The 25433-nt window shown below is 60.6% G+C and overlaps 1 protein-coding gene across 5 annotated transcripts; it reads left to right on the top strand.

Moving 5' to 3' along the window:
* The first annotated feature begins 1353 nt into the window (after positions 1-1353).
* Positions 1354-24596, top strand: FGFR1 (fibroblast growth factor receptor 1). Of its 5 annotated transcripts, none has more exons than XM_041424818.1 (18): positions 1354-1476; positions 2741-2937; positions 11581-11844; positions 12809-12892; positions 13302-13477; positions 14962-15085; positions 15807-15997; positions 17967-18111; positions 19353-19549; positions 20440-20585; positions 20661-20782; positions 20892-21002; positions 21119-21309; positions 21427-21549; positions 21672-21742; positions 21992-22129; positions 22582-22687; positions 22774-24596. In XM_041424818.1, the coding sequence occupies exons 2-18, from the start codon at positions 2847-2849 to the stop codon at positions 22948-22950; spliced, it is 2457 nt and encodes an 818-aa protein (XP_041280752.1). In that variant the 5' UTR covers positions 1354-1476; positions 2741-2846; the 3' UTR covers positions 22951-24596. The 5 variants fall into 5 exon arrangements, with proteins under 5 accessions (XP_041280752.1, XP_041280750.1, XP_041280754.1 ...); XM_041424816.1 differs by having other exon boundaries at positions 19353-19555; XM_041424820.1 differs by lacking the exon at positions 11581-11844.
* Positions 24597-25433: the final 837 nt, after the last annotated feature.

Below are 25433 nucleotides of genomic sequence, written 5' to 3'. Positions count from 1 at the left end.
GTCTCCGAGGGGCACTTAGCCCTGGCTCCTCTCTAGCTGCTTCTGTTTTTAGTTGTTTGAATCCACCCCGGAGCAGTAAATTGCAGTGTGCTGGGGCCACGGGGAGTGGGGATGGTGCCCAGTGCCCGGCAGGAGCCAGAGACCCACCCTGCCCGAGCTGCCATCCTCCAGAGCAAATGGTTTCCTGTTGGGATTTATATAAAAGCTGTATAAACACGGAAAAGAGCCGTGCTGTTGTTTGCACAGGTAGGAGCGCTCTCCCCACTTCCTTGCCTCCTTCCCGTGTGGACACCAAGGAGTTATGAGGGCAGGTGTGTTGGGGGTTCCCCAGCCTCCCCTTTTCCCTTGGGAAGGAGGAAGAGGTCTGTGCTGCCTCTTCAGCATCTCTGAGCACTAAGATTCCCCCGGGTGGTGCTGAACCTGTCCAGGAGGAGCAGGCAGGATGCGTTCCAGTCCTGCTGCCCTCCAGCAAAGCCATGGCTGCTGTGCTCTCCCTCACTGCCCTGGGAAGCTGACCATCTCTGTGTGCTCTTGCTGGATCCTGGCACCCTTCCTTCTGTTCCTCCCTTCCTCCTTCCCAGTGACCCTCTCAGCCACGGGACAGCTCTGTGCTGCCGAGCGATCCCTACGCCATGGAAATATCCTGCTGTCAAGCCCCTGAATCAGCTGGAAGGCACCCGCTCCGAGGTGTATCTGGAGAAGGGCTCTGCTGTGTGCGAGCCAGCACTGACTCATTTTTCAGGAACTGGAGGCACTGGGCTCTCCTCCATCCCTCCATCCCTCCCCTCGGCGCGGGGCCGGCTCGGGAGGCCCACGCAGACGCTCCGCATTAGGGCATGTTCCGGGGAGCATGTGCTGTCGATAAACAAAGCCACTGAGAGACAGAAAATAATTTCCAGAAATACCAAAGACTTTTTTTTTTCCCCCCCCTCAAAGAATTCTGCCTCCCCTTTCCAAACCCTGATAAATCCTGAACATTCAATAACTATTTCCAAGCACTAGCTGGTGCCTGGGAGCGCTGGTGTTGGAGATAACACCAGTGTTTGCTGGGTGCCCTTTTCCCTGCCTGCCTCCTTGTGTCAATAGTTTGGGTCCCAAATATTCCTGTGCCAGCCAGAGCAGTTGGGCAGGAAGGAGGCAGCTGGAGACCCCACAACTACACCCCAGCTGGGCTTCCTTTGGGTGCAGAGGCTCTTTGGAGGATCCAAACCCTCTGGGGCTTGTGGCTGCTCAGCCCATCCCTGGGGAAAAGCCAGGCCACGGGGAACGCAGGGTCTCACACTGGAGCAGCAGAAGCCAGAGCTCGATGGACCGAGTGCGTGGGGAGGATGAGTAGCAGTTTATTACTCACTACGATTATTACTCACTGTTTTTAACAGTGTGTACTTCAGCCTGACGCCTTTCGGCGAAGGGAAGCGCCTGTTCCCGCGGCAGGTCGGGCACAGCGCAGCACGCGGCGGCGGGGACAGCAACCGGGTGAGCTTGGGATGCTCGACAGGGGCTGAGGGGCCTGGAGGCACAGCTGTACCCCGGGAGGTGCCTCGGGGAAGGGTTTGTGGGATGGTGTTGTCCTGTCCGCATCCTGGTCCTGGTAACTGTCCCGGTGCTCCCGCTGCCAGCGGCGCCCTGGCCGGGGCCGCGCGCGTTGTGCAATGGCTGGGCAGGATCTCCCCGGCAGAGCCCGGCGGGACCATCAGCCATGGCCAGCGTCGGGACCTCGTCCCGGGCTGCTGCCGAGGTGCAGATGTGGCGCGGGGGTGGAGCACAGGGGCTTGTTCCCATCCGCACGGCTCGGAGCAGTTGGCCGGGGGCGGCTGGGTTCGGGCTCCAGCGTCCCCCTGGAACGTGTCTTGGAAGGGCTCCACGCTCCTGGCATGGAGAGAAGGAGGGATGGTCGGAGGGAAGGAGGAATGAGGGCCATGGAGGGCACGCCCCCACAGCACCCTGAGGCAGGATCAGGCTCTGCTGGGCTGCCCTGTGTCAGAAGCCAGCTCAGGAGCTGCCCTGCACGGAGCAGTCCCCTGGAAAAGGATGGGGACCTGAGGGGATGGGTGGGCTGGAGAGCCCAGCGTGAGAGCTGGCAGGGACGAGAGCGAGTTGCAGAGCTGGCCCTGGATGCCGGGGGATTTCTCCCCACACAGCCACTTCAAAAACAGCTGTTGGTGGAAAGAGATGGGCTGCAGCTGGCTGACCCTCTGGCTCCAGGAAGGCCTCTCCAAGGGAGTGCCTGCTGTGTGCCCTATGGATCCTTTAGGGAATGGCGGGGGCTGGAGTTTGCAGTGAGAGCTGCTGTGCTAGGGGTGGCACAGACAACATGAGATTCTGCTCTGGATAGGGGATTTCCCTCAGTGAAGCCATGGGTTAGCAACACCTGACAAAGTGCAGGAGGAGGAGAGCAGGAATCTCCCTTTCTTTAACTGACGTTAATGTTTCTCTCACCGTTCTGGGAAATCTTTTTACATTCGGTTCTGCTTCGCCAGCGGTTTCTCTCTTGACACATCAGCGCTTTTACACAGGGAAACATAACCCTGCCAGTCAGTGCCAGGTCATGTCAGGCTGCTGAGGGGTCTGTGGAGACGTGCCACCGAAGTTTGGGGACATCCCTTGACCCAGGGACATGCTGCTGTCTGGGCTGGATGCGGGACAAACACCGCCTGTGATGGCAGCTGCACACACCGTGCACTGGATGGTGGGATGTGGGGGAGCTGGCCCTGCCTGACTCTTCTTTCCTCCTTCACAGCTTGTAGGGGCTGCCAGCCCTGCGGAGACCCCCCTGTGCCCGCCCGGGGCCCCCATGGAGTGGCAGTTGCGGAGCCCAGTCGCCGAGCAGTAGCCGCAGCAGTGGGATGTGGACCTGGCGGTGCCTCTTCCTTTGGGCTGTGCTGGTCGCAGCCGCGCTCTCCGCTGCCCGGCCGGCCCCCACCCTGCCCGAGCAAGGTAAGAGCATGGCTCCCACTCCCTCGTCCTTTGTGTTCCTCGTGGGCCACACGAGCTGCTCTTCCCTGCGGCAGAGGCTGGTGTGTGCTCCAGCTGTGTCCCCAGTGCCACCTGTGGTGTCACCCGGCTGCCTTGGGAGTTGGTGCCTCTGGGGACATGGCACATGTTGTTCCCAGAGTGGTTTGTGTGGGCACAAAAGTGGGTGTGTGGCTCCAGCAGTGCCTGGGGACGTTTTGCCACGAGAAAAATTGTGGCAAACCCTGACGCGTTGGTTTGCAGGAGGGTGCAGAGCCCTGGGGGCTGTGTCCCCTGCTGGGATCACTCTGTGTGACAGCACTGTCACCCCTGTGATGATCTGTAACCTGGAGTGTGTATGTGTGTGTGAGGCTGCTCCCACCCTGTTGGCCCCACTGGGGTGACCCTGGGCTCATAGTGGTGATGGAGGTTTGGGCGCAGGGTGCTGGTTCAGCTTTTGCCAGCTGGCAGTGCTAGGGATGAATGCAGCCTGCAGAAACCCTCGGGATGCTCCGGTGTTGCTCCCAGCTGGGAGTGCTCAAAGTTGGGACTGGCTCATGTGATTTGTGCAGGCCAAATCTCTGCTCCGTGGGGCTGGGGAGTGCAGTCCCTAACCAGGACACCCCCTCCCTTGTTATCGTTGCTGTCCCCCGGGAGCAGGGCTGGTGGCAGTTTCCAGGGGGGTGCTCCTGCCTCAGCCTGGCTCAGCTCTGCAGTGTGGGGGCACCCCAAGGCTCAGGGATGGGCCAAGTGGGTCGCCTGGCCCTGGGCAGAGCCGGCCCTGGCAGAGAGCCCCGCGCCGGCGCCTCGGAGCCTCGGCCCTCGGCGAGGCAGAGAATAACCAGAGCCGGCAGCGGCACTTCGACTCGCTCCTTTTGGTTCTAATTACCCAAGAATGTCTGCTCTGTGGGCACTGCTCTGCTTTTTAAGACTCGCTCCCCCTTCCCCCTTCCTCCCAGCAGAACCCTGGGAGGCAGATTGCCGGTGTGGCCGGCATGGGCACGGTGCTGTGAGGTGCCCCGGGGTCCCCTCAGGGCTCGGGGTGGGAGCTGGCAGCCAGCCAGTGACCCCTGTGCAGCTGCACCAGCCCCGGGGGAGATGCCTGGGTGATGCCCTTGGCTGCCAGGGTTGGCTTCTCTGACTGGAGCAGCAGGTACCCTGGTGACAGGTCACACCCTGTGAGGTGACACCCCAGGAGACAGCCGGAGCCATGCGTGCTCCCTGGGGAGCTGCAGCTCTGGAGAGGAGCCTGGGCAGAGCTTTACTCACAGGGAAGTGAAGTGAAGCCCATTGCTGAGATTTTTCCACTGGCGTGCCTGCTCCCCGCATCTGTAAACAATGCGGTTGACAGTGGTAAACATGTTTTTCTCGGGAGATTGCTCTTCCTGGAAGAGGTTTCCTGGCAGTGTTTGGGGTAAGGATGGCTCTGTGCTGCCGGGAGAGCACCACCTGCAGCCCCAACCCCGGCTGTGGCACTGAGAAAAGTGTTGGGGTGTTCAGGTTGAGGGGAGTTGACGGAGCATAGGTGAATTTTGGGGTGCATGAGGAGCCCTGCAGCTCCCGGAGGGTTTGGGAGCCGCGTCAGGCGGTGGCAGTGGAGGAGGAGAGGTTGGAGAGGAGGGAGCTGGTTCCTCGCCAGCCTCATGCCAGGGCTAACAATAACCTCTGGAAACGTTTCCCGACACGGTTCTCACCAGGGCTGCCCAATTAGTGCCACAGCGGGAGCCCGGCTGGGGCAGAATCCGTCCCTTGGCTCCAGAGCCGACTGGTGGGAACAAAATGTTCCCAGCAGGACGTGTGGGATGGGAAGAGCCAGTGCTGGGCCAGGAGCTGCAGCCAGGGCTGAGCCACCAGCATCTCTCAGGGGCAGGCTCCGACCCAGCCCCAGGGATTTTGGGGTCCCCAGGGGTGTGGATGGGGTTCAGCTGCCATGCTGAGGGCCATGGTGGCCTGGGGGCCAAGGTCTCTGTGCTTCCCCCCTGACTCAGGAGCATCCCCCATCACGCCGGGGGCAGCAGCACCATGCTCAGTCCCTCAGTGGTGGAGGCAGCAGCTTTCCCGGACTTTGTTCTGCATGTTTATGGGGTTTCAGTTTACTCCCGGTTCTGAGGCAGCTAAGCTCCCTTCTCAGGGAGGAGTAATCCCCCGCGGCCGGCCAGCGGCCTGGCCTCACGTGGAGGGGGGTTCAGCACTGGCCCCCCTCTCCCTGTGGTGTGGGAGGGAGTTTGGGAGCTCTGCTTGTCAGGGGCTCCCTCCCAGTACCAAAAAATCTGGAGCAAATAAAACATTAACAGGCATTTACTGCGTTTTATAGTTACCTAAATTTGGAGGTGGTGAAAAAACCCTGGTTAAGGGGAAAAGCCAAGAAATTTCCATGCGCAGCCTCTGTCCCTCCCTCGCACAAAGCCGCTCTTTGTCTCCAGGTTAAATAGAAACCTGCAGAAAATTGCCAAGGTTTTTTTTTTTCTCCCCCTCTCTCCTTGTCTGCCATTGTCCCAGCCGCTGCTCAGGCATCTCCTCGCAGGGGGCTGCCTTGGCCCTGCAGATTGTCCTGGGGCAGGGGGGTCCTGCCTTGGGCAGCTGCTTTTGGGACACACTGCACCCCAAACTGCCCCAGTGCAGCAGACACTCCCCCGGGGGATGTGTTTGCACTCCAAAGCACAGGGGGTTGGGCTGCAGCCCCCTCCCCATGGGGCAGGGGCGGGGGTCTGCCCCATTTCCCAGGGCTGCTGCCTGCCCAGCTGGCCACAGGCTTAACCCCCTCCCCGGCCATCTGCGGGGCCAGCAGGGGCTCTGGCTCTCGGGGCTTTGTTGTCCCCAGCTCGCCCAGGGGGTCTTGTCCCCAGCTCGTCCAGGGGGTCTTGCTCTGGACCCTGCAGGAGCCAGCAGTCGGGGCAGGCAATGTGCTCAGCCCAGGTAGTTTGGGGGAGCCCACGAGGGTTTTTGGCTTGTCCCCAGTGCTGACCCTCGGCTCTGTCCCCCTCCCCGTTTCCCTGTGCCCCCTTGTTCTTGGAGCTCTAGGTGTCTCCCCCCCAGTGCCTCGGGGAGCCCAGGGGATCCCTTTTGGAGTAGCTGACTCCTTGCTGGAGCCCCGCAAGCAGCCCAGTGATTCCCTGCCAAGCCTGCAGCCTCCTGCTTTTCTGCTGTTGATGGCAGCAGCCCAGGAGTGTTCCCGGAGCTCGGGGGGCCCAGCAGCACCCCCAGACCCCTTTGCTCAGTCCAGTCCCGGCTGTGTCCTCCAGGGCATCGCCGCCATCCCCTCCCAGCCTGCCGGGCCGGCATTGTTCCCTCCTCCCGCCTTTCCACTCGGATGCTGTCACTCCAGCCTTTAATTGAGCAGCAAAAAAAAACAAATAAGAGTTGTACTCTGCCAGAGCCTGGGCTGTGGAGCTGCCCCGGGGGGAGCAGGAGGGTCCCCGAGTGGGGAGCCCCCCGTGTGTGCAGGAGGGAGGTGGGCACAGGAACATGCACTCGCTTCCAGCAGAGAGCCAGGATGGGCAAAGCCAGCCAAAAACTGCGGCTTGGGGTGTTGTCTTGTGACCCCATGGCCGGGGGGAGCCGATGGAGAGGGGTCTGTGCCCCAAGCCGCTGCCTCCAGCGCTCTGAGCGGGGCCGGGGGGAAGGGGTGGGTTTGTCCTGACAGCTTTTAAACTCCCAACGCGCCTGTTAATTAAGTGCTGCTTCATTTGCGGTGCAGGCTGGGAGAGCCGGAGAGCCTGGAGCGGGACATAAATCCCTTCTCCCTGCGGAGGGTGTGGAGCAGCCGGGCTGGCTCGGGCAGCAGGAGCTGGGGGTGCCCTGAGTGCCTTGTGATGCTCATCTGCTGGCATCTCCCTGCTGCAGCCTTTCCCTGCATCCAGGGACACGCAGGGATGCTGCACCTCGGGCCGTGCCCCCGGCACAGCCCGGCCTGGGGGGACGCGGAGCTGTTTAAATCAAAAAAGAAGCCAATCCCCACGTCCCCGGTGAGCGCTTCCTGTTGGGATTAGTGGGGCTGCCGGGCATGTGTGTGCTTTTTCTTCAGGAAATACCTTCGGAAAGCCCCGCTGGGGTCTCCAGGGCAACCGGCGCCTGCGGCTCCGCGCCCCCCGCCCGCATTGTCCCCGCGCCGCTTTGTTGGCCCCTTTATTGCCATCGCCACCATCGCCACAGCCAGCGCGGCCTGTGGCTTTCTGTGCTTGCAGGGTGCAGCCCGGGCTCCCCGCCGTGTGTGCCCAGCCTGGGGGCACAGTGAGCACGGGCAGCTCCTGTCTCAGGGCTGCCCCTGTCCCTGCTGTCCCCGGGGAGCTGGTGACAGTTGTGTGCGCTTGGTGACACTCTCCATCTGGCCCCAGGGCTCGGCTCCGCTCCCGGTTCCATTTCAAAGCTGGAACAAAGTAATAAACCCACGGCTGCGCAGCTTCTGGGGGTGCCCACGGAGGCACCGTGGGCTGGAGCTGCCCCTTGCCTCCCTGGGGACCTTGGGGTTCCCCGTGGGCATGAGCCCTCCTGTCCCCTGGGATGGACGGGGCTGTGGGACTGGTGTTGCTGTGCTCTGCTCCCTGTTTGCTCAAAGCCCTGCTGCTCCCAGCTGAGGTGAGGACTCCCACTGACCGACCTTTGTGCAGTGCTGGGAGCAGCCGGAGCCTCAGGGATGGGAGACAAGTGTTGGTCTGGCTGAGGAACCTCTGGAGAGGTGCCCCTGTGGGCCTGGCTCGTGCCCATGGCGAGGCTGTGCTGTGGGGGTCTGCCGTGGGGCTGTGCTTGAAGGTACAGGAAAGCAGAGGGGGATGAGACAGGGAGGTATCAGGCTAATGAGACCAGCAATCATGAACCAAAGTGGAGGCCACGCCAGTGCCACGGCTCACACCAGCAGCTCTCAGTGCCCCCGGTGCCATCTGTGCCATGCCAGTCCCACCGAGAGGCTGAGCAAGCCTGGCCATGCTCATTAGCTTGTGAGTTCCTTCTTGGGCCATTCCCACCAGGCCATGTTTTCCACCTTATCCCAAGTGCCAGAGGAGTGCCATGGGTGACCAAGGGCAGCCCCACTGTGCCCTCTGCTCCCCTCTCATGCCATGGGTGACCAAGGGCAGCCCCACTGTGCCCTCTGCTCCCCTCTCATGCCATGGGTGACCAAGGGCAGCCCCACTGTGCCCTCTGCTCCCCTCTCATGCCATGGGTGACCAAGGGCAGCCCCACTGTGCCCTCTGCTCCCCTCTCATGCCATGGGTGACCAAGGGCAGCCACACTATGCCCTCTGCTCCCCTCTCTGTCCATCACCTTGGCACCTCCGTGCCCCAGTCATGCTGCTGGTGCAAACCAGCCCCTGGCTCAGTGGGGCTGGAGGGAGCTGGAAGCTTTGGGAGGGGATCTGGCTCCACACCCAAGGGTCTGAAGGAGCAGTGGCACTTCCATGGTGTTCCCAAGGACCTGTGGCCATTGGAAAGGGACACTCCTGAACCTGGAGTGCTGCCTTCTCAAGCTCTGGCATCAGGCTGGGGTCTCCTGAGCTTTCCCCTGCTCCAAAGGCCTTTTCCATCCCCAGGAGCCTCCCCACAGTGCACAGGTGTGGGGTGCTGGTGGAGCTCCAGGCTGGGACCCAAGGGTCTGAAGGAGCAGTGGCACTTCCATGGTGTTCCCAAGGACCTGTGGCCATTGGAAAGGGACACTCCTGAACCTGGAGTGCTGCCTTCTCAAGCTCTGGCATCAGGCTGGGGTCTCCTGAGCTTTCCCCTGCTCCAAAGGCCTTTTCCATCCCCAGGAGCCTTCCCCACAGTGCACAGGTGTGGGGTGCTGGTGGAGCTTCATCACACATCCCAAAGTGGGAGTGACCATCCCACTTTCCCTGCAGGGTTGTTCTGTCCCATAGGGAACTTTGCTGATGCCTGGGAAGGGGCAGAGCTGGGAGGCGGATAAGAGCAGCTATGACACTCCTGAACCTGGAGTGCTGCCTTCTCAAGCTCTGGCATCAGGCTGGGGTCTCCTGAGCTTTCCCCTGCTCCAAAGGCCTTTTCCATCCCCAGGAGCCTTCCCCACAGTGCACAGGTGTGGGGTGCTGGTGGAGCTTCATCACACATCCCAAAGTGGGAGTGGCCATCCCACTTTCCCTGCAGGGTTGTTCTGTTCCATAGGGAAGTTTGCTGATGCATGGGAAGGGGCAGAGCTGGGAGCCAGATAAGAGCAGCTACGGCTGCAGCACTGGGCTCATGCTGGTTTGGGTTTCATGGCTGTTTGTTGCCCACTGACCTTGCTCTGTGTGAGGAGGGAGTGGGGATGGGCAGGAGGATGTGGTGTTGCCCAGCCCCGGGGGTTCAGGGGGACAGGATGGGATGTCACTGCTTTGTGAGCCTTCGGACATGCCTGTGACTGATCGCTTGGAACACAAACCAGAGCTGTGAGAAATGCCTGTCCTGTGGGAGAAAACCAGGGGAAAACACGATTGGAAAGCAAGACCCTTCCCCACCACCAAAGGAGCTCCCATCGGTCTTCTCCTTCCACATTAAAATGTTTTGTAACTTCTCACGGATGAACTGGAGCCCTGGCGTTGGTGTTACAGCAACTGAGGAAAGGGAATTCTGCCCCATCCCGCTGTTTTCCTTCAAGTGCTGAGCAAAGGAAAGAGGAGAAACTCTGGAGCTGCTCATGAATGTTTCTCCCATGAAGCTTCTCATCAGTCCAAGGCAAAGAGAAGTGGCCAGAAAGTGAAGTGCAGGTCGCGGTGCGGTGAATCAGAGTTCTGGAGGGCCGAGGTTTCATTTTTGGCTGTACAGAGTGGCTGTGGGGAGCAGGGAGGAGCAGGGAGGAGTGAGGCCTCGCTGCTGGTCCTGGTCCTGTGCTGCCTGCATGCCCTGGCTCCTCTGTGGGGCGTTTTGTGCCAGCAGAGACCCTGTGCCACTGCACTGGCCCAGGGCGAGCTGCTCGGTGCTGTTCAGGGCACACGTGCAGAGCAGGGAGCAGAGGTTGTTCTTGTCTGGCTCACTGGGCACTCAGAAATCCTGGGGGGCTCAGCCCTCGAGCTGCAGATCAGCTGAAGCTTCAACGTCTCCTGGCTGGTTCTGCTGTGTGTATTGGGATTTTCCAGCCCCTGAGAGGACTGCAGCAGTGTCCTGTGCCCCTTCGTGCTGCTCCCACAGCATCCCGATGGCATCCAGCTGGCCAAAACCACACATCTTCAGGGAGAAGGCAGAGGTCAAGGGGTGCCTACCTGAAGAGTTGGGCTCTGGAGCTGTGCCCACCAACCTGTAGAGCTCAGTGTAGGATGATGATCACACTGCATCCACCCACATCATCACAGGGAGCCTCTGCAGAGCTGCAGCCGCCTGGACCCTTCCGTGGGCTGTGGAATTTGAAGAGGTGATTTGAAACCCAGCGTCTTCCCCAAGCCTGGCACCAGGAGAGCTGCTCGTGCAGCACCCACCGTGGAGGGCAGGACTCGAGGACAGAGCCCTGGACACTTCAGGGCTGGCAGAGATGAGATTGTGTCACAGCAGGATGGAGAGAAAGGATCTTTGTGCTGCTCACACAAGCGTCACCTCGGGGAGCTCGGCTCCCCTGCCTGGATGCTGCGGATGGGAACGCCGTGGCCTGTCTGGCCTGAGCTCCCTGGGCTCACCTGTCCCCCCTGCTCCCTGCCTGCTGTCCTGCCCTTTCACCCCTGCAGTGCCCTGCTCTAACCAGGGTGGGGGTCCTGGTGGCATGGGGACCCTGGCCTGCTTTGCTGGCTGCCCGCTTGTGGTGGTAGGGATCCCCAGACCCCTGCGAGGTGGCAGAGCCGTGCAGGGATTTGGGATGCTTCTGGCAGAGGCTGGATCCTGCCATACAGCAGCACTGAGGTGTCACTGTTGCCTGTTTCTCCCCTGTTGGGAAGCCCCTGCCCTGTCAAGCTCATTAAGAGCCGAGAAGGGTGAGGGCTGTGGAGCTGCCCGGGCTCCAAGCAGGTGCTGCTGCAGAGGGAAGCACTTGGTGCTGCTTGGGGAGCTCGCAGCCTCTGCCTCTGCTCTGCTCTGCTGCTGCCGTGGGCTCTCTGGGTGCTGGGGTCCCTGGTGCTACAGTGGGAGCATCCCAGCAGTGGGAGCATCCGGTGGGAATATCCCAGAAGTGGGAGCATCCCAGCAGTGGGAACACTCTGCTGCTGCCGTGGGCTCTGTCCCCTGGGTGCTGGGGTCCCTGGTGCTACAGTGGGAGCATCCCAGCAGTGGGAGCATCCGGTGGGAATATCCCAGAAGTGGGAGCATCCCAGTAGTGGGAGCATCCCAGCAGCAGTAATATCCCAGCAGTGGGAGCATCCTAGCAGTGGGAACGTTCCAGCAGTGGGAGCATCCTAGCAGCAGTAATATCCCAGCAGTGGGAGCATCCTAGCAGTGGGAACGTTCCAGCAGTGGGAGCATCCTAGCAGTAGTAATATCCCATCAGTGGGAGCATCCCAGCAGTGAGAGCATCCTAGCAGTGGGAACGTCCCAGCAGTGGGAGCATCCCAGCAGCAGTAATATCCCAGCAGTGGGAACGTCCCAGCAGTGGGAGCATCCCAGCAGTGCATGTCGCCTCATTAACCAGGTAGCAGCAGCAGCAGCAGCAGCAGCATGGTTTTTCTTTGGTCTCTTCCTTTTCTCCTTTTTTTTTTTCTCTTCTTCTCTCCCCTAACTCCTCCAGCTCTGCCCAAAGCAAAAATCGAAGTGGAGTCGTACTCGGCCCACCCCGGTGAGCTCCTCCAGCTGCGCTGCCGGCTGCGGGATGACGTCCAGAGCATCAACTGGGTGCGTGACGGCATCCAGCTGGCCGAGAACAACCGCACACGCATCACCGGGGACGAGGTAGAGGTCAGGGACGTGGTGCCCGAGGACTCGGGGCTCTATGCCTGCATGACCAACAGCCCCTCGGGGAGCGAGACCACCTACTTCTCCGTGAACATCTCAGGTTTGTAGCAGCCCCGGCTGTGCAGGGACGGGGCAGCCGCGGGGCCGGGCTGTGAAGCGAGGAGCAGGCTGCCTCTGCACACCTCTGCACACCTCTGCACACCCCTGCACACCCCTGCAGGCCCCTGCACACACGCTGGTCATGCACAGTGAGTTCAGGGCTGACCTGCACCTTGCAGGGGGGCTCTATGCCTGCATGACCAACAGCCCCTCGGGGAGCGAGACCACCTACTTCTCCGTGAACATCTCAGGTTTGTAGCAGCCCCGGCTGTGCAGGGACGGGGCAGCCGCGGGGCCGGGCTGTGAAGCGAGGAGCAGGCTGCCTCTGCACACCTCTGCACACCTCTGCACACCCCTGCACACCCCTGCAGGCCCCTGCACACACGCTGGTCATGCACAGTGAGTTCATTGCTGACCTGCACCTTGCGATGCCCAGAAGAGTTTCCAGTGTGGTGCTGTGGCGTTGTGGGCACTCAGTGCGGGGAGAAGCAGCCAGAAATCATCTCACGTTTATCTGAGCGGGTGGGAGGCTGCAGGGCTGCCCCAGAAGGGGCACGTGCTGGGTGGGAGCTGTGGTCTGCAGTGGTGTTGATGGAGTGTGAGGCTGGAGAGGGAGGAATGCTCGAGGTGGGGACATGTCTGTGCTCACGGGTCTTGGCTGCCACCCCAGGGGTGTTGGTGGCACCAGACATGGGGTGAGGAGCTCTGAAGTCACCGCTGACAGCAAATCTCTTCACAATGGCTGCAGGCACTGGGATGGTGGGCTGCCAGCCCTGGCTGTGCTGGGGATTGTGTGGAGTATTTCCCTGGATCCCCACGTCCCTGCTGGGCACCAGCACCGCCCTGCCCTCCCACCTCACCAGGCACAGCCCCCACCACCCACCCACCCACCGTGCTCCAGGCCCACCAGCCACAAAGCTCCCCTCACACACAGGAACTCAGCAGGGCTCTTGCCTCTCTTGCAGACGCTCTCCCCTCTGCAGAGGATGATGATGATGAAGATGATTCCTCGTCGGAGGAGAAGGAGGCGGATAACACCAAGCCGAACCGTACGTGCGCGCTGGGCTTGCCCTCGGGGCTGCCCTGTGGCCAGGCAGGGGGAGGCTGGGTGCACACAGGCATCACCCAGGGATTGGGCAAGCAGCCCAGGGCACCTGGCAGTGGCGAGGGCACAGTGGGGAGAGCAGGGCTGGGTGCAGCAGCTGGGTCAGAGCAAGGGGCTGTGCCAGCACGGCTGCACTGGGGTCACTGCTGGTACATCCAGCCCACAGGGAAGGGGCTGCTCTGTCTCGTGGGTGATGCCCCGTGTCCCAGAGCTCCCCTCCCTGCTTTAGCTGGCCTTGGCTGCAGGCATCTCTCCTGATTCCTGTCTCAGCCCTGCTCTGGGCATCCTTGGGTTGCTCTGGGAGCAGGAGGCTGCTGGGTTTGGCCGTGCTGAGCCCTCCCTCTGCTCCCCAGAGGCCATCGCTCCCTACTGGACCTATCCTGAGAAGATGGAGAAGAAGCTCCACGCTGTCCCTGCTGCCAAAACAGTGAAATTCAAATGTCCATCGAGCGGGACACCCAACCCCACCCTGCGCTGGCTGAAGAACGGCAAAGAGTTCAAACCTGACCACCGCATCGGGGGGTACAAGGTACAGCTGGGGCACTGGGGGACAGCCCCCAGCTCTGTGCAGGGCTGGGGGCTCCTGGGGAGGGGCAGCACTGGGACAGGGCTCTGCAGCTGGACAGGCACCGAGCCCCCATCCCCAGCACCCCAGCAGGGCAGATGGGCCCCTGTGACATTGCTGCTTGGGAGTGGCCCTAGGCAGTGACCTGCTTCTGGGTCATGTTTGTACCAGCTCAGCCCTGGGGGAGGGGGCTTGTGCCGAGGAGCCACCTCCTCCTAATCCCCCGCCAAGGAGAGGGGCCCGGGCAAGGAGAGGGGTCTGGGCATCCCTGGGGCTGGAGGAGCCCCTCCATGCCTGGCAGTGCTTGGTGGGGGTGCTCCAGGCCATGTTTGGGGCCCATATTGGCTCCCTGAGCTGGGGAGGAGCTGGGTGCTGCTTCCCCAGCACCCACAGCAGAGCCAGGCTGCAGATGGCACCTGGGTGGGGTGGCAGCTTGGCTTTCCCCTTCTCACAGCTCCAGACCAGCACCCCTGAGTTCCTTTTCTCCCCAGGGGAGGGGATGATCAGCAGGAGGGCAGCACTGTCCCCTTTTGCCATCTCTTTGTTTTTGCAGCCTGCCTGGGGCTCAGAGCCCTCTGTGTCTCCCAGGATGGGAGCCCTGGGGGCTCTGGGGCCACCACCACCACGGTGTCACATGCCACGTGTCACAAGCGTGGCCCTGCATGCCAGGGCTCCTGCCAGCAGTCTGGGGCAGCAGCAGGAATGCAGCCAGGTCACAGCTTCCAGCTCTGTGTGTCCTGGAGGGACACAGGCTCACCCAGGACATGGCTCACGGGTGGGGAGGACAGGGGCTGCTGGCAGCTGTGACAGCACAGTGCCCCAGCTAGCCAGCAGGGCTGAAATGCAGGACTGTGGAAATAACCAGTTTCCAGCTGGGCTCAAGGAGGGTTTGCCATGAGGAGCCACAGCTGGAGCTGGCAGTGACAGGGCTGGCTCTTGGAGAGCCCTGGGGCCAGAGGGCCCTGCTCTTCCCAGCAGGGCCACTGAGACTCTCCCAGAGGAGATGCAGTGGGTCAGCAGCACCCAGAGAGTGCCCTGGGTGCAGGACACCAGGCTGCAGCTGCCCACTGCCCAGCACAGACCCACAGGCCATGGGCAGCAGTGGGGTCTGACCCCCAGGGCCAGCCAGGGAGGCAGCTCTTGCAGGAGGAGTAGTGCTGGTCTGTTCCCTGCACACACAGGGGCCACCAGGGAGGGGTGTCCCCCCACACCAAGCAAGCCCATCGTGCTTGGCCAACATCTGCTGCTCAGCACAGCTGGCTCCGTGGCTCCTGTCCCTCCTGGGACAGCCGGCAGCAATTACAGCCCCTGTGTAGGGAAGAGAAAGGTGACCTCAAAGGGAGATTTATGTCCTGCCCGTGCCAGGGGCTGAAGCAGCTCTGAGATGAGCAGGGCCTGGGGCTCATGTGTGCTGCACATAACTGGCTCTGTGCTCCCCGTGCCCCCAGGTCCGCCAGGCAACCTGGAGCATCATCATGGACTCGGTGGTGCCATCTGATAAGGGCAACTACACCTGCATCGTGGAGAACAAGTATGGCAGCATCAACCACACCTACCAGCTGGATGTCGTGGGTGAGTGCAGGGCACGGGGCTCACCCCACACCATCCTCCCCCTCAGCCTTCCCAAGCAGCAGTGGCTGCTGCATCCTGGAGGGATGGGTGGGTTGGGGCTTGCCCACCATCCCTGTGGCCATCTCCCATCCCTGAGGCCATCTCCCACCCCCCTGGCCTCCTGCCCTGGTGTGCACGTCTGCAGCACAGCAAGGCAGAGAGAGTTTCGCCCCACCCTGTTCTGGGAGTTTTTAATTGTGGTGAAAATAATTTCATAGACCGGACAGAAACTTTTTCTAATCGCCTTATTAGCCATAATTCCCAGCTGGGAAGGCTGGTCTGAGCAGTTCCACATGTGGAGCTGCTCTAAATGCCAGTAAATGAACCATTAAAAATGTGATTTAATTTGATTACACTGAGCAAACTGAAGGGAACAGTCAGCGAGGTGAACAAAGGGGTTTGTTAATGCTGACTCACCACAGTGGCAGCCACTTTGTTAACAGCCAGGGCCCTCCATAGGTTTGTCTGACCTCTGACCCTGCCCAATAGGTGCGATGTCCCTGTCCCCACAGCGGGGTTTCACCTGTCCCCCATCCTGCATGCTGTCACCCCGCTGCAGGCAGGCTCTGGGGATGGGAAGGGGACTCCAATGCTGCGTTGGTTGCATTGGTGCCCACCTCAGTCAGGGGGCAGGGTGCACCCCAGACCCCGCTGTAAGGTGCCCCCTGCCCTGGTCCCGCAGAGCGCTCCCCACACCGGCCCATCCTGCAGGCAGGGCTGCCTGCCAACAAGACAGTGGCCCTGGGCAGCAACGTGGAGTTTGTCTGCAAGGTCTACAGCGACCCTCAGCCCCACATCCAGTGGCTGAAGCACATCGAGGTGAACGGCAGCAAGATCGGCCCCGACAACCTGCCCTACGTGCAGATCCTGAAGGTAAAGCCACACTCTGGGTGCTCCCAGCCTCAACGCAGCTTCCCTGGGCCTGGGGTAGGAGCCAGGCAGCCACAAGAGTCCCCTGGGGCTGGGCACCACTGGCCTGGGGGCGGCTGGAGCCCAGAGCCATCGCCAGCCCGCGGGCAGGGAGCAGGGAGGGCTGTGTGTGCCAGCTGTGTGCTGGCTCTGCGGTGCCTTTGCAGCCCTGAGGGCACAGAGCACGGGGCTGGCTGGGCTGGCCGGGCACTGAGCACAGCGCTGGGGCTGGGAGCTGAGCCCTGGATCATCCCAGGGAGAGCAGCTCCCTCTGCACCCACCCAGCAGTGCCACTCAGCTGGCCGCATCCCTCCTGTGGCAGGAGGTCACACTGGGTTTTAAGGATCCCTTCCAGCCCGTTCTGTGATTCCATGCAGCCATCCCAGCTGCGCTCCTGACCGCTGGGAAGCGGCAGGAGCAGAGTTACACCCCCATCCCTGCCTGCTCCTTCCTGCTGTGCCCCCCTGTGTCCCTGCCACCCCCTGTGGGTGTGGGGGGAGCAGCTCCTGCGCTGGCAGAGCCGGCGCCAGCCCTCAGGGCGCTGTGCTTCCTGGGCACATCCGTGTGACTGCGTGTTGTTGGTCTGTTCCAGCACTCGGGGATTAATAGCTCTGATGCGGAGGTGCTGACCCTGTATAATGTGACAGAGGCGGAGAGCGGGGAGTATGTTTGTAAGGTTTCCAATTATATTGGCGAGGCCAACCAGTCTGCGTGGCTCACAGTCACCAGGCCCCTGGCCACAGGTAACCGGAAGAATGCCTGGCGGTGGAAGACAAAACTCTGGGCTCTCTTGTTTCTGCTGTTTCTGGTGCAACAACCATGGAAAAATACCCGGCTGGGCGCTGTGCTCTGTGTGTGTCCCTGCTGTGTGCTGCTGTCTCGTGTCCCACTGTCTGTCCTGTGTGCTGCCCTCCCCATCACGCAGACACCAGAGCAGCCCAGGTACCTGCTGGGTCTGCCACCAGTGAACCTGGGTCTCTGAGGGTGCTGCCATCAGGCCAGTCCAGGCACAGTGCTGCATGCCCTGTCTGTGCTGCCCTCCTGCTGTCGGAACCCAGGACATGCCTCTGGGTGCCCCTGCTAGGGGCTCAGAGATCCTGGCAGGAAGTCAAAGGCACTTGGGATTTTGATCTTAACCCATGGAGCAAATTACCAACTTTGTATGAAGAATTACAAGTCACAAAATTTTAATTAGTTGTCACAAGGTGAAAAGAAGAATGTTGGGATTTTTAGAACGGGGGTTTGGAGTCCCAAGATGGAGGAATTTGGGCATTCCCCATCCTTCTTCCTTCTTCTTTTTAATCTCCATCTTCTTGGTGATGGTGGCATTTTTAGATTGGTTTAGAGTAGAAGTAGACAGTCTAACATAGGCGATAGGAAGTGGGAAATAACTGTAAATAAAGTACACCTAGTTTTTAGTATAAAGAGATAGCACTGCCTCAGGGCAGTGTAGTGCACTCTGCAGAGTGTAGTGTACTCTGCATGTCTGAGAGAAAATATTTTAGATAATTGGTAATAAACAACCATGTGAACACGAGCCGAAGAATCCCAACTCTTTCTTCGCCTGCCGGGCTGGGAAAAGGGGACTCTCAGGTCATCCCAAAGATCCTGCCACCACCCTCTTGTCTCTGTCCTGGTGCCTCCCCTGTCAGTGAGCCAGCCAGCTCTGCCCGGGTGATTTCTCCATGCAGCCCATCGGCAGCATGCTCGGATGGGCAGGACACTCCGTTTGGTGGAGGGTTTTAACAGCATCTCCCTCGCTCCGCCGGGATGAGTGGGCATCCCGAGGGTCTCTCTAGCAGGTCTGCAGTGGTCTCTGTCTGCTCCCCGGGGGTCTGGCAAATGAGACTGGGCTCTCCCTCCTCTCTGGCCTCCTCCCAGAAGATCTCATGTCGTTTGCTTCTCCGTTTTTTGCTTCCATTTTTCCTTCCAGACGGCTGGCGTTAACACGACAGACAAAGAAATGGAAGTCCTTCACTTAAGGAATGTCTCATTTGAGGATGCTGGGGAGTATACATGTTTGGCGGGTAATTCTATTGGGATCTCCCATCACTCTGCATGGTTGACAGTTCTCGAAGGTATATACTCCTCTTCCTTTCCTCCCTCCTTTCCAATGTATGCATTGTGGTCCGGGAGAGAGCACTTCCCAGCCCCCGTCCCCTGGGTCAGCGTGGGTGCTGCAGGGCTGCCCTGCAGCTGGAGCAGATGGGGCAGTGTCCCCTGGTCTGTGCCCCCCTCCATCCCAGCTGGGGTCTGCCCCCGCTCTCTCCCTGGCCCAGGCAATGCATACCTGGGGAACTAAACCAGGGCTGGCTCCACTGGAGCAGGAGGGTCCCACAGCCCCGGGCCAGGCCAGGCCAGGCCAGCACTGCCTGCTCAGGGGGTCCGGGGGGGTTTGGGGGTGCTGGCAGTGCTGCCCTTCCCTGCCAGGGCCTGGCCTTGCCCTGTGGTGTGGGGCTGTCCAGGGCTGTGTGTGCTTGCCCTGTGGGGATGGCTGCCCCGTCCCCATTGATGCTGCTCTCGGTATCAATGCACGGACCAAAGCCTGATAACAGCTGTGGGAAAGCTTTTGGGGTGCTGCGTGCTCACTGCTTTCCAGCCAAAACTTTCCCGGTTATCAGCCACTGCTTTGTCAGCCGGGTGTGCTCAGAGGGGCAGGAATCTTCAGCTCCCTCTTACACCTCTCTCTGAGGCTCTGCTCTTTGGGGGTGTCAGGCTGGGGGGGCACGAGGTGCAGTGGCAGCCCCATCCTGCTGGATTCACCACGGGCTCCAAGCTGTTCACGGCTCCAACACCCCCTCAGCCACCGAGGCAGGGGCTGTGGGTCCCTTGTCCCACCATCCCGGGCTCCCACAGCAGGTCATTGCCACTGGAGTGCCACTGGCTGCTCTGCTCCCAGCTCTCCCCAGTCGTTACCAGTAAGGCCTGGACTCCACAGCCAGACACCCCATTCCGTCGTGCACGGGGTGACCCCACATCCTGAGGGACTGCAGCTCCCAAGCGTGGGCAGAGCACAGCAGCTGGGACACAGACAGGGACAGCAGCTGTCCCCAGAGGTGCCCGTGGGGCCACATCCCTGTGGGGTGACTCTGTCCCCCCACTTCACGCCTGTCCCACCCTGGGCTGCCTGCCATTGCTTGGCCGTGGGGATGATGAGCTGGGGGCTGCTTGCACGCCTTCCCTGCAAGGGTGGGGGGGCAGCCCCCAGGTCCTGCTGCACCGAGGTCCCCACTGAGCTTGGGGACGAGCCAGGGGCTCCCCAGTGCCACTCCCTGGGGCCTGGCAGGTGCTAACAAACACCCTGTTCACGCCGACCCAGCTATTGAAGACACCCCAGCCATGATGACGTCTCCCTTCTACCTGGAGATCATCATCTACTGCATCGGAGCCTTCCTCATCTCCTGCATGGTGGTGACCATCATCATCTACAAGCTGAAGAGCACCACCAAGAAGACAGACTTCAACAGCCAGCTGGCCGTGCACAAGCTGGCCAAGAGCATCCCCCTGCGCAGACAGGTAACAGAAAGTAGAGAGGGGGTTTGTTTGCACCTACTGCCTCTCCTGGAGCCCAGCCTTTCCCAGGGGACGTGGGGGAGGAGGGATGGGAAGACCCAGGACCATCTCACCCTGCTGCATGTGCCACCTGTGCCCACCTGTGGCACGGGATGGGGACTGTCCAGGCTGTGCCTCCGATGGCAGCACAGTCAGCAGGGTGGGGGGGTGTGATTGTGTTTGAGGGTCCCAGGATGAGGGAAGAGATGAGAATCTTGCCTCCATGTTTCAGAAGGCCAATTTGTTGTATTATGATATTTTATTGTATTAAAATGCTATATTAAAACTATACTAAAAAGAGTAGAGAGAAAGGATCTGTCAGAAAGCTTGAGAGGTAAAGAATGGAATAAAATGAATAACAAAAGCTCGTGACTCTCAGAGAGTCCACACAGCTGGACCATGATTAGTCATTAAGTAGAAACATCTCACGTGGACCAATCAAAGATGCACCTGTTGCATTCCACAACAACAGATAGTTATTGTTTACATTTCTTTCCTGAGGCTCCTCAGCTTCTCAGGAGAAAATCCTAGCAATAAGATTTTTCATAAAACATCATAACGACAGGGGGGCTGCACAGCTCCCCCTCATCCCTCCCTGACGGAGAACCAGGAGCATTTACAACAATTCAAGGTTTGAGCGGAGCGTGGGACACACTGAGGAGACGGGAGAGCTCCCAGGCTGTGCATTTTGGGCTCCAGCATGACGGAGCCCGATGCAAACCCCCGCAGAGGGCAGCAGCACTGCGGGGCACGCGGGCGGGGCGGGTACGAAGGCTCCCATCACCATCTCCCCCCCGGGGGCAGCCAGGCACGGGCTGGGCACTGCGTGAAGGTAACCCACGGCCCCACTGCAGGTGTCGGCCGACTCCAGCTCCTCCATGAACTCGGGCGTGATGCTGGTGCGGCCCTCGCGCCTCTCCTCCAGCGGCACCCCCATGCTGGCCGGCGTCTCCGAGTACGAGCTCCCCGAGGACCCGCGCTGGGAGCTGCCCCGGGACAGGTGAGCCCAGCCCCTGGCGCTGCTGGTGCTGGGACCAGCCTGCTGCCCTGCTGCATCGGGGTGTTTTCCCTGCAGGCTGATCCTGGGCAAGCCTCTGGGAGAAGGGTGCTTCGGCCAGGTGGTGCTGGCGGAAGCCATCGGCCTTGACAAGGACAAGCCCAACCGCGTGACGAAGGTGGCAGTGAAGATGCTCAAGTGTAAGTGGTGGCAAGAAGGGTGGTCCTGGCGTGATGCCGCAGCCCTGGCTGGGGTCTGCAGTGTGCAAAGCAGCCTGGCACCCCCTGAGTGCTGCCTTCTCCACTTTAGCCGACGCCACGGAGAAGGACTTGTCTGACCTCATCTCTGAGATGGAGATGATGAAGATGATTGGCAAGCACAAGAACATCATCAACCTGCTGGGAGCCTGCACGCAGGATGGTGAGGGTGCACGAGTGGGGAGGAGGTGTCCCCTCTGCCACCCCTCCAGCTGCTGTCCACTGGGAGGGACAGCACCCTGCTCCACCTTCCAGCCTCACATCCCACCTTCCCCTCAGGACCTCTCTATGTGATTGTGGAATATGCCAGCAAGGGCAACCTCCGGGAGTACCTGCAGGCACGGCGGCCCCCGGGCATGGAGTACTGCTACAACCCCACCCGAGTGCCCGAGGAGCAGCTCTCCTTCAAGGACCTGGTCTCCTGTGCCTACCAGGTGGCACGGGGCATGGAGTACCTGGCCTCCAAGAAGGTGAGGAGCTCCCAGGAGGCTGTGGTGGGATGGGGAGCCTAGCAGCTGGGCCTGGGGCACGCACCCTTCCCTCCCTGCCTGTCCCATCGTGGTACTGAGAGCCCCGTGCTCGGTCAGTGCATCCACAGGGACCTGGCAGCCAGGAACGTGCTGGTGACAGAGGACAACGTGATGAAGATCGCTGACTTCGGGCTGGCCCGTGACATCCACCACATCGATTACTACAAGAAGACGACAAATGTGAGTGGTGTGCGAGGGTGGGGAGGCTCCAGTCTGTGCTGGGAATGCCACAGGCATGCAGGGCTCACCCCTGCCCCAGGTTCCCTCCCAGCCACGGAGCCACTGTGGGTTTTGTGTCCCAGGGTCGCCTGCCAGTGAAGTGGATGGCCCCCGAGGCTCTCTTTGACAGAATCTACACCCACCAGAGTGATGTGTGAGTAGGGACTGCTGGGGAGCTGCACGGATGGGATTGGCCTTGATTTAATGAAATTACAATTGGTGTCAGCCAACCAAAGGTTTTTAATCCCAATTGTATTTGGTGCTGGCACTCATTTATCCTGCAAAGCGAATCGAAGCTGTGGATGGTTGTTCCTCCCAGCAAACCAGCCTCTCACCGTGCCCAAACTGGGGCCCAGCGGGGTGTCAGCACCCCAGTGCCCCAGCATCTGCCCTGTGTTCCCAGGTGGTCCTTCGGGGTGCTGCTCTGGGAGATTTTCACACTGGGTGGGTCACCCTACCCCGGTGTGCCTGTTGAGGAGCTCTTCAAGCTGCTGAAGGAAGGTCACAGGATGGACAAGCCCAGCAACTGCACCAACGAGCTGTGAGTGCAGTGCTGGGATGGGGAGGAGGGGTTTGGAGTCTCTGGGTGCCATTGCTGGGTGCAGAAGGCGGGCTGGGGCATGGAGGGTGGCAGGCAGATGTTTGGAGTTACAGTCCCAGCAGTTCCCAACCCTGCAAAACCCATCAGTCAACCAGATGTGCAGTAATCAGCATCTCTCTGGACAGGAGGGAAACTCAGGGTGACCCCAGCCCAGGGAACAGCCCAAAGTGTGTCCATGCTCCTCCCTTGGTCCTGAGGGCAGGCGGGAGGTTTCCCTTCCTTGCACACGGGGGATTACCCTCAACCCTCCTGGAGCAGCATCTTCACTGGCCGTGGGTCCAGCCTGGGCACAGGGACACTGGGCACACATTCCTGGTGCTTCTCTGCTCCCGTGGGTGGGGGTCCCAGCCGCCTGCCCCTGGCTGAGCCCCTGCCTGGCCCTGCCCTGGCAGGTACATGATGATGCGGGATTGCTGGCACGCCGTCCCTTCCCAGAGACCCACCTTCAAGCAGCTGGTGGAAGACCTGGACAGGATCGTGGCCATGACCTCCAACCAGGTAGGAGATGTGGCACCTGGGCGAGGCACTCCCTGGGGGCTGCCCAGCCCCTTCCTGAGCCCGTGGCTGGGGTTTGTCCCTCTCAGGAGTACCTGGACCTGTCCATGCCGCTGGATCAGTATTCTCCTGGCTTCCCGGACACACGCAGCTCCACCTGCTCCTCGGGAGAGGACTCTGTGTTCTCCCACGACCCGCTCCCGGACGAGCCGTGCCTTCCCAAGCTGCCCCCTCAGCACAGCAATGGTGGACTGAAGCGACACTGAGGGTGGAACTGCCAGGGGTGCCGTGCCGTGCCGTGCCACGCCGTGCCGTGCCCGTGGACGCTGCCTGCACAGCCTGGTTGTGCTGAGCTGTTGCAGAAAGGGTTCAGAGACATCCGTAGCATCTCACGTAACCAAAACCACCCACCTCCTGCCAGCTTCTCCTGCCGCTCGTGTCAGCTCTCCACAGCCCAAAGGGTTTCCATGGCGTTTCCTCCTTTCGTTTTTCAACCTCTTTTCCATGAGTTCCGTGCTTGAGTGTTCCCACCTGGCTGAGCTGAAATCCTCTCCCGTGGGCAGTGCATGGCCAAAGAGCCAGCCAGGCATCCTGGGATGGCACATCCTGGTCGGGCACAGGGAGCCAGGCTGGTCTGCCACGCGGAGAACCCGGTGAGCCGGGAGCAGCACCCGGCTCCTGCGGCTGCACGAGGGGGGAGCCTTGGCACTCTGGGAGCCTTGGCGTGCCAGCAGCCTCTCTGGTGTGCCAAGAGCCTCACTGGTGTGCTGGGAGCCTCACTGGCGTTCCAGGATTCTCACTGGTGTGCCAGGAGCCTCACTGGTGTGCCACGAGTCTCTCTGGTGTGCTGGGAGCCTCACTGTGTGCCAGGATTCTCACTGGTGTACCCAGAGTCTCACTGGCGTTCCAGGAGCCTCACTGTGTGCTGGGAGCCTCGTGATGTGGGGCTCCCTCTCTGCCCAGGACGCCCCCAGGCCACAGGACCAGCAGCTGTGGGCTTTGCTGAGCCAGGCCCAGCACACCCAGGGCAGGAGCCCTGCACTGCTCAGAGGCGACCGAACCCACCCGTGCTAAACCCAGAGCCCCCTGTACATAACGAAAAATATGTATAAATATGAATATATATTTACATGTCTTTTTAAAAAGGGTTGTTACCAGAGATATACCAGTTTGGTAGGAAGGTACTAGTGGCTGGTAGATATCAGTTGCTATAAAAAAAAAAAAAAGTCATATATTTTGCTATTTTTGCTGTTTTTATTTTTTTAAATTATGTTCTAAACCTATTTCAGTTTAGGTCCCTCGATAAGAATTGCTGCTGCTGCTTCAGTTTTATATGGGGTTGTATTAAACAATAATAATAACGTGTCGATGCCTTTTGGGAATCTATTGTCATTACGTGCCTGGCCTTGCCCTGGCCCCACGTCCCCTCCCGGGGCTCCAGCGGGGCTGGGGCTGCCCAGTGCCCGTGGCACCGTGTTGGGGGTGCCCTGGGGAGGGAGGAGGGGGCTGCCAGCCCTGCCCTGCCCTGGGGGGAGCGGTGCCAGGGGGCTCCAGCCCCGCTCGGTGCCAGCCCCGCTCCCCGGGCAGCGCCTGCCAGTGCCTTACCAGGGGGGCAGCCTCACCCCAGCTCTGCCCGTCCGTGCTCCCCAGGCTGTCCCGTGCCCCAGCTCCACCTGCACGGACAGACAGACGGACGGGGCGCTCCCTGGCTGGGGCAGGAGCCACCTGAACCCGCCCCCTGCCCAAAATCCCTGCCGCCGGTGTGGAGACGCTGGAGCCAGGCCGCTGTTACTTGAAAAGTTTATTTTGCCTTTGTATGGAGAAATATTATTTGTTGTAAACTCTTCTGTAATGAATCTGGAATTCTTGTAATTATTAAAGACTTCAACCGCCACTTGGCCACCCACGGCCTGTCCCTGGGCGGGGGGTGATGGGGAGGGGGCTCTGGGGGCTCAGGCTCATCCAGGCAGCACTTTGGGAAGATGGTGCTCAGGGAGCAGCCGGGATAGCAGCTGCTTTTGTGGGAATTCTGTTTTTCACGGCTCTGGCGCTTGCCATAAAAATGTTCCAGCGCCCTGCACCCCACGAGGCCTGGGCAGTGGTGTGGGATTGGGCTGGCCGTGCATGGAGGGAGGGGGTGAGAGGGGCTGCCAGCCCCTCCAGAGCCATGAAATGGTTAAACTGAGGCGGCTGAAGCAGCTGCAGCATCACCGGCCTCGCCGGCCTTTTTAAATGCATCTGCTTGTTGCTGTTTCCCGGTGTAAATTAAATCGATCAGCTGCACTCTGCCCACCCCCCACCCCCTTTAAATTAAGTAGAGCTTTTAATCAAGTGATTTATGTTGAATTTGCAGCCCTGGATTAAACTCGCAGCCCAGGCTGGGGGCAGGGCTGGGGGGCTCCATAAATCACGGCTCTCTCCGGGACCGGCTTGGCGCGGCGCAGGGAGAGCTGGAGTTGGTGTTTACATCATCCCAAACTGCGGCTCTCACCGTCCCCTGCTCATTTCCTGGGGTTACCAGGAGGGCAATTAAATATGATAATAAGCAGAGCAGCTGCAGCAGAGCTGCTGGACATGGGGACACAGCAGGGAGGGTGCCCGGGGTGCTGCCCTGGCTGGTGCCCAGCAGAAACCACGGAGGCTGATGGGACAGGGCTGCCTGAATGCTGGAGAACAGCAGGAAGATTCAGAGGAGCCCAGATTCAGCTCCTCTCTACTCATCCTCTCCACGTGGGCAATCTGGGAGACA

The sequence above is a fragment of the Onychostruthus taczanowskii genome, unplaced genomic scaffold, assembly GCF_017590055.1.
Source record: "Onychostruthus taczanowskii isolate IOZ18803 unplaced genomic scaffold, ASM1759005v1 scaffold84, whole genome shotgun sequence".
Lineage (NCBI taxonomy): Eukaryota > Metazoa > Chordata > Aves > Passeriformes > Passeridae > Onychostruthus > Onychostruthus taczanowskii.
This window is presented reverse-complemented; position numbering and strand designations above follow the sequence as displayed.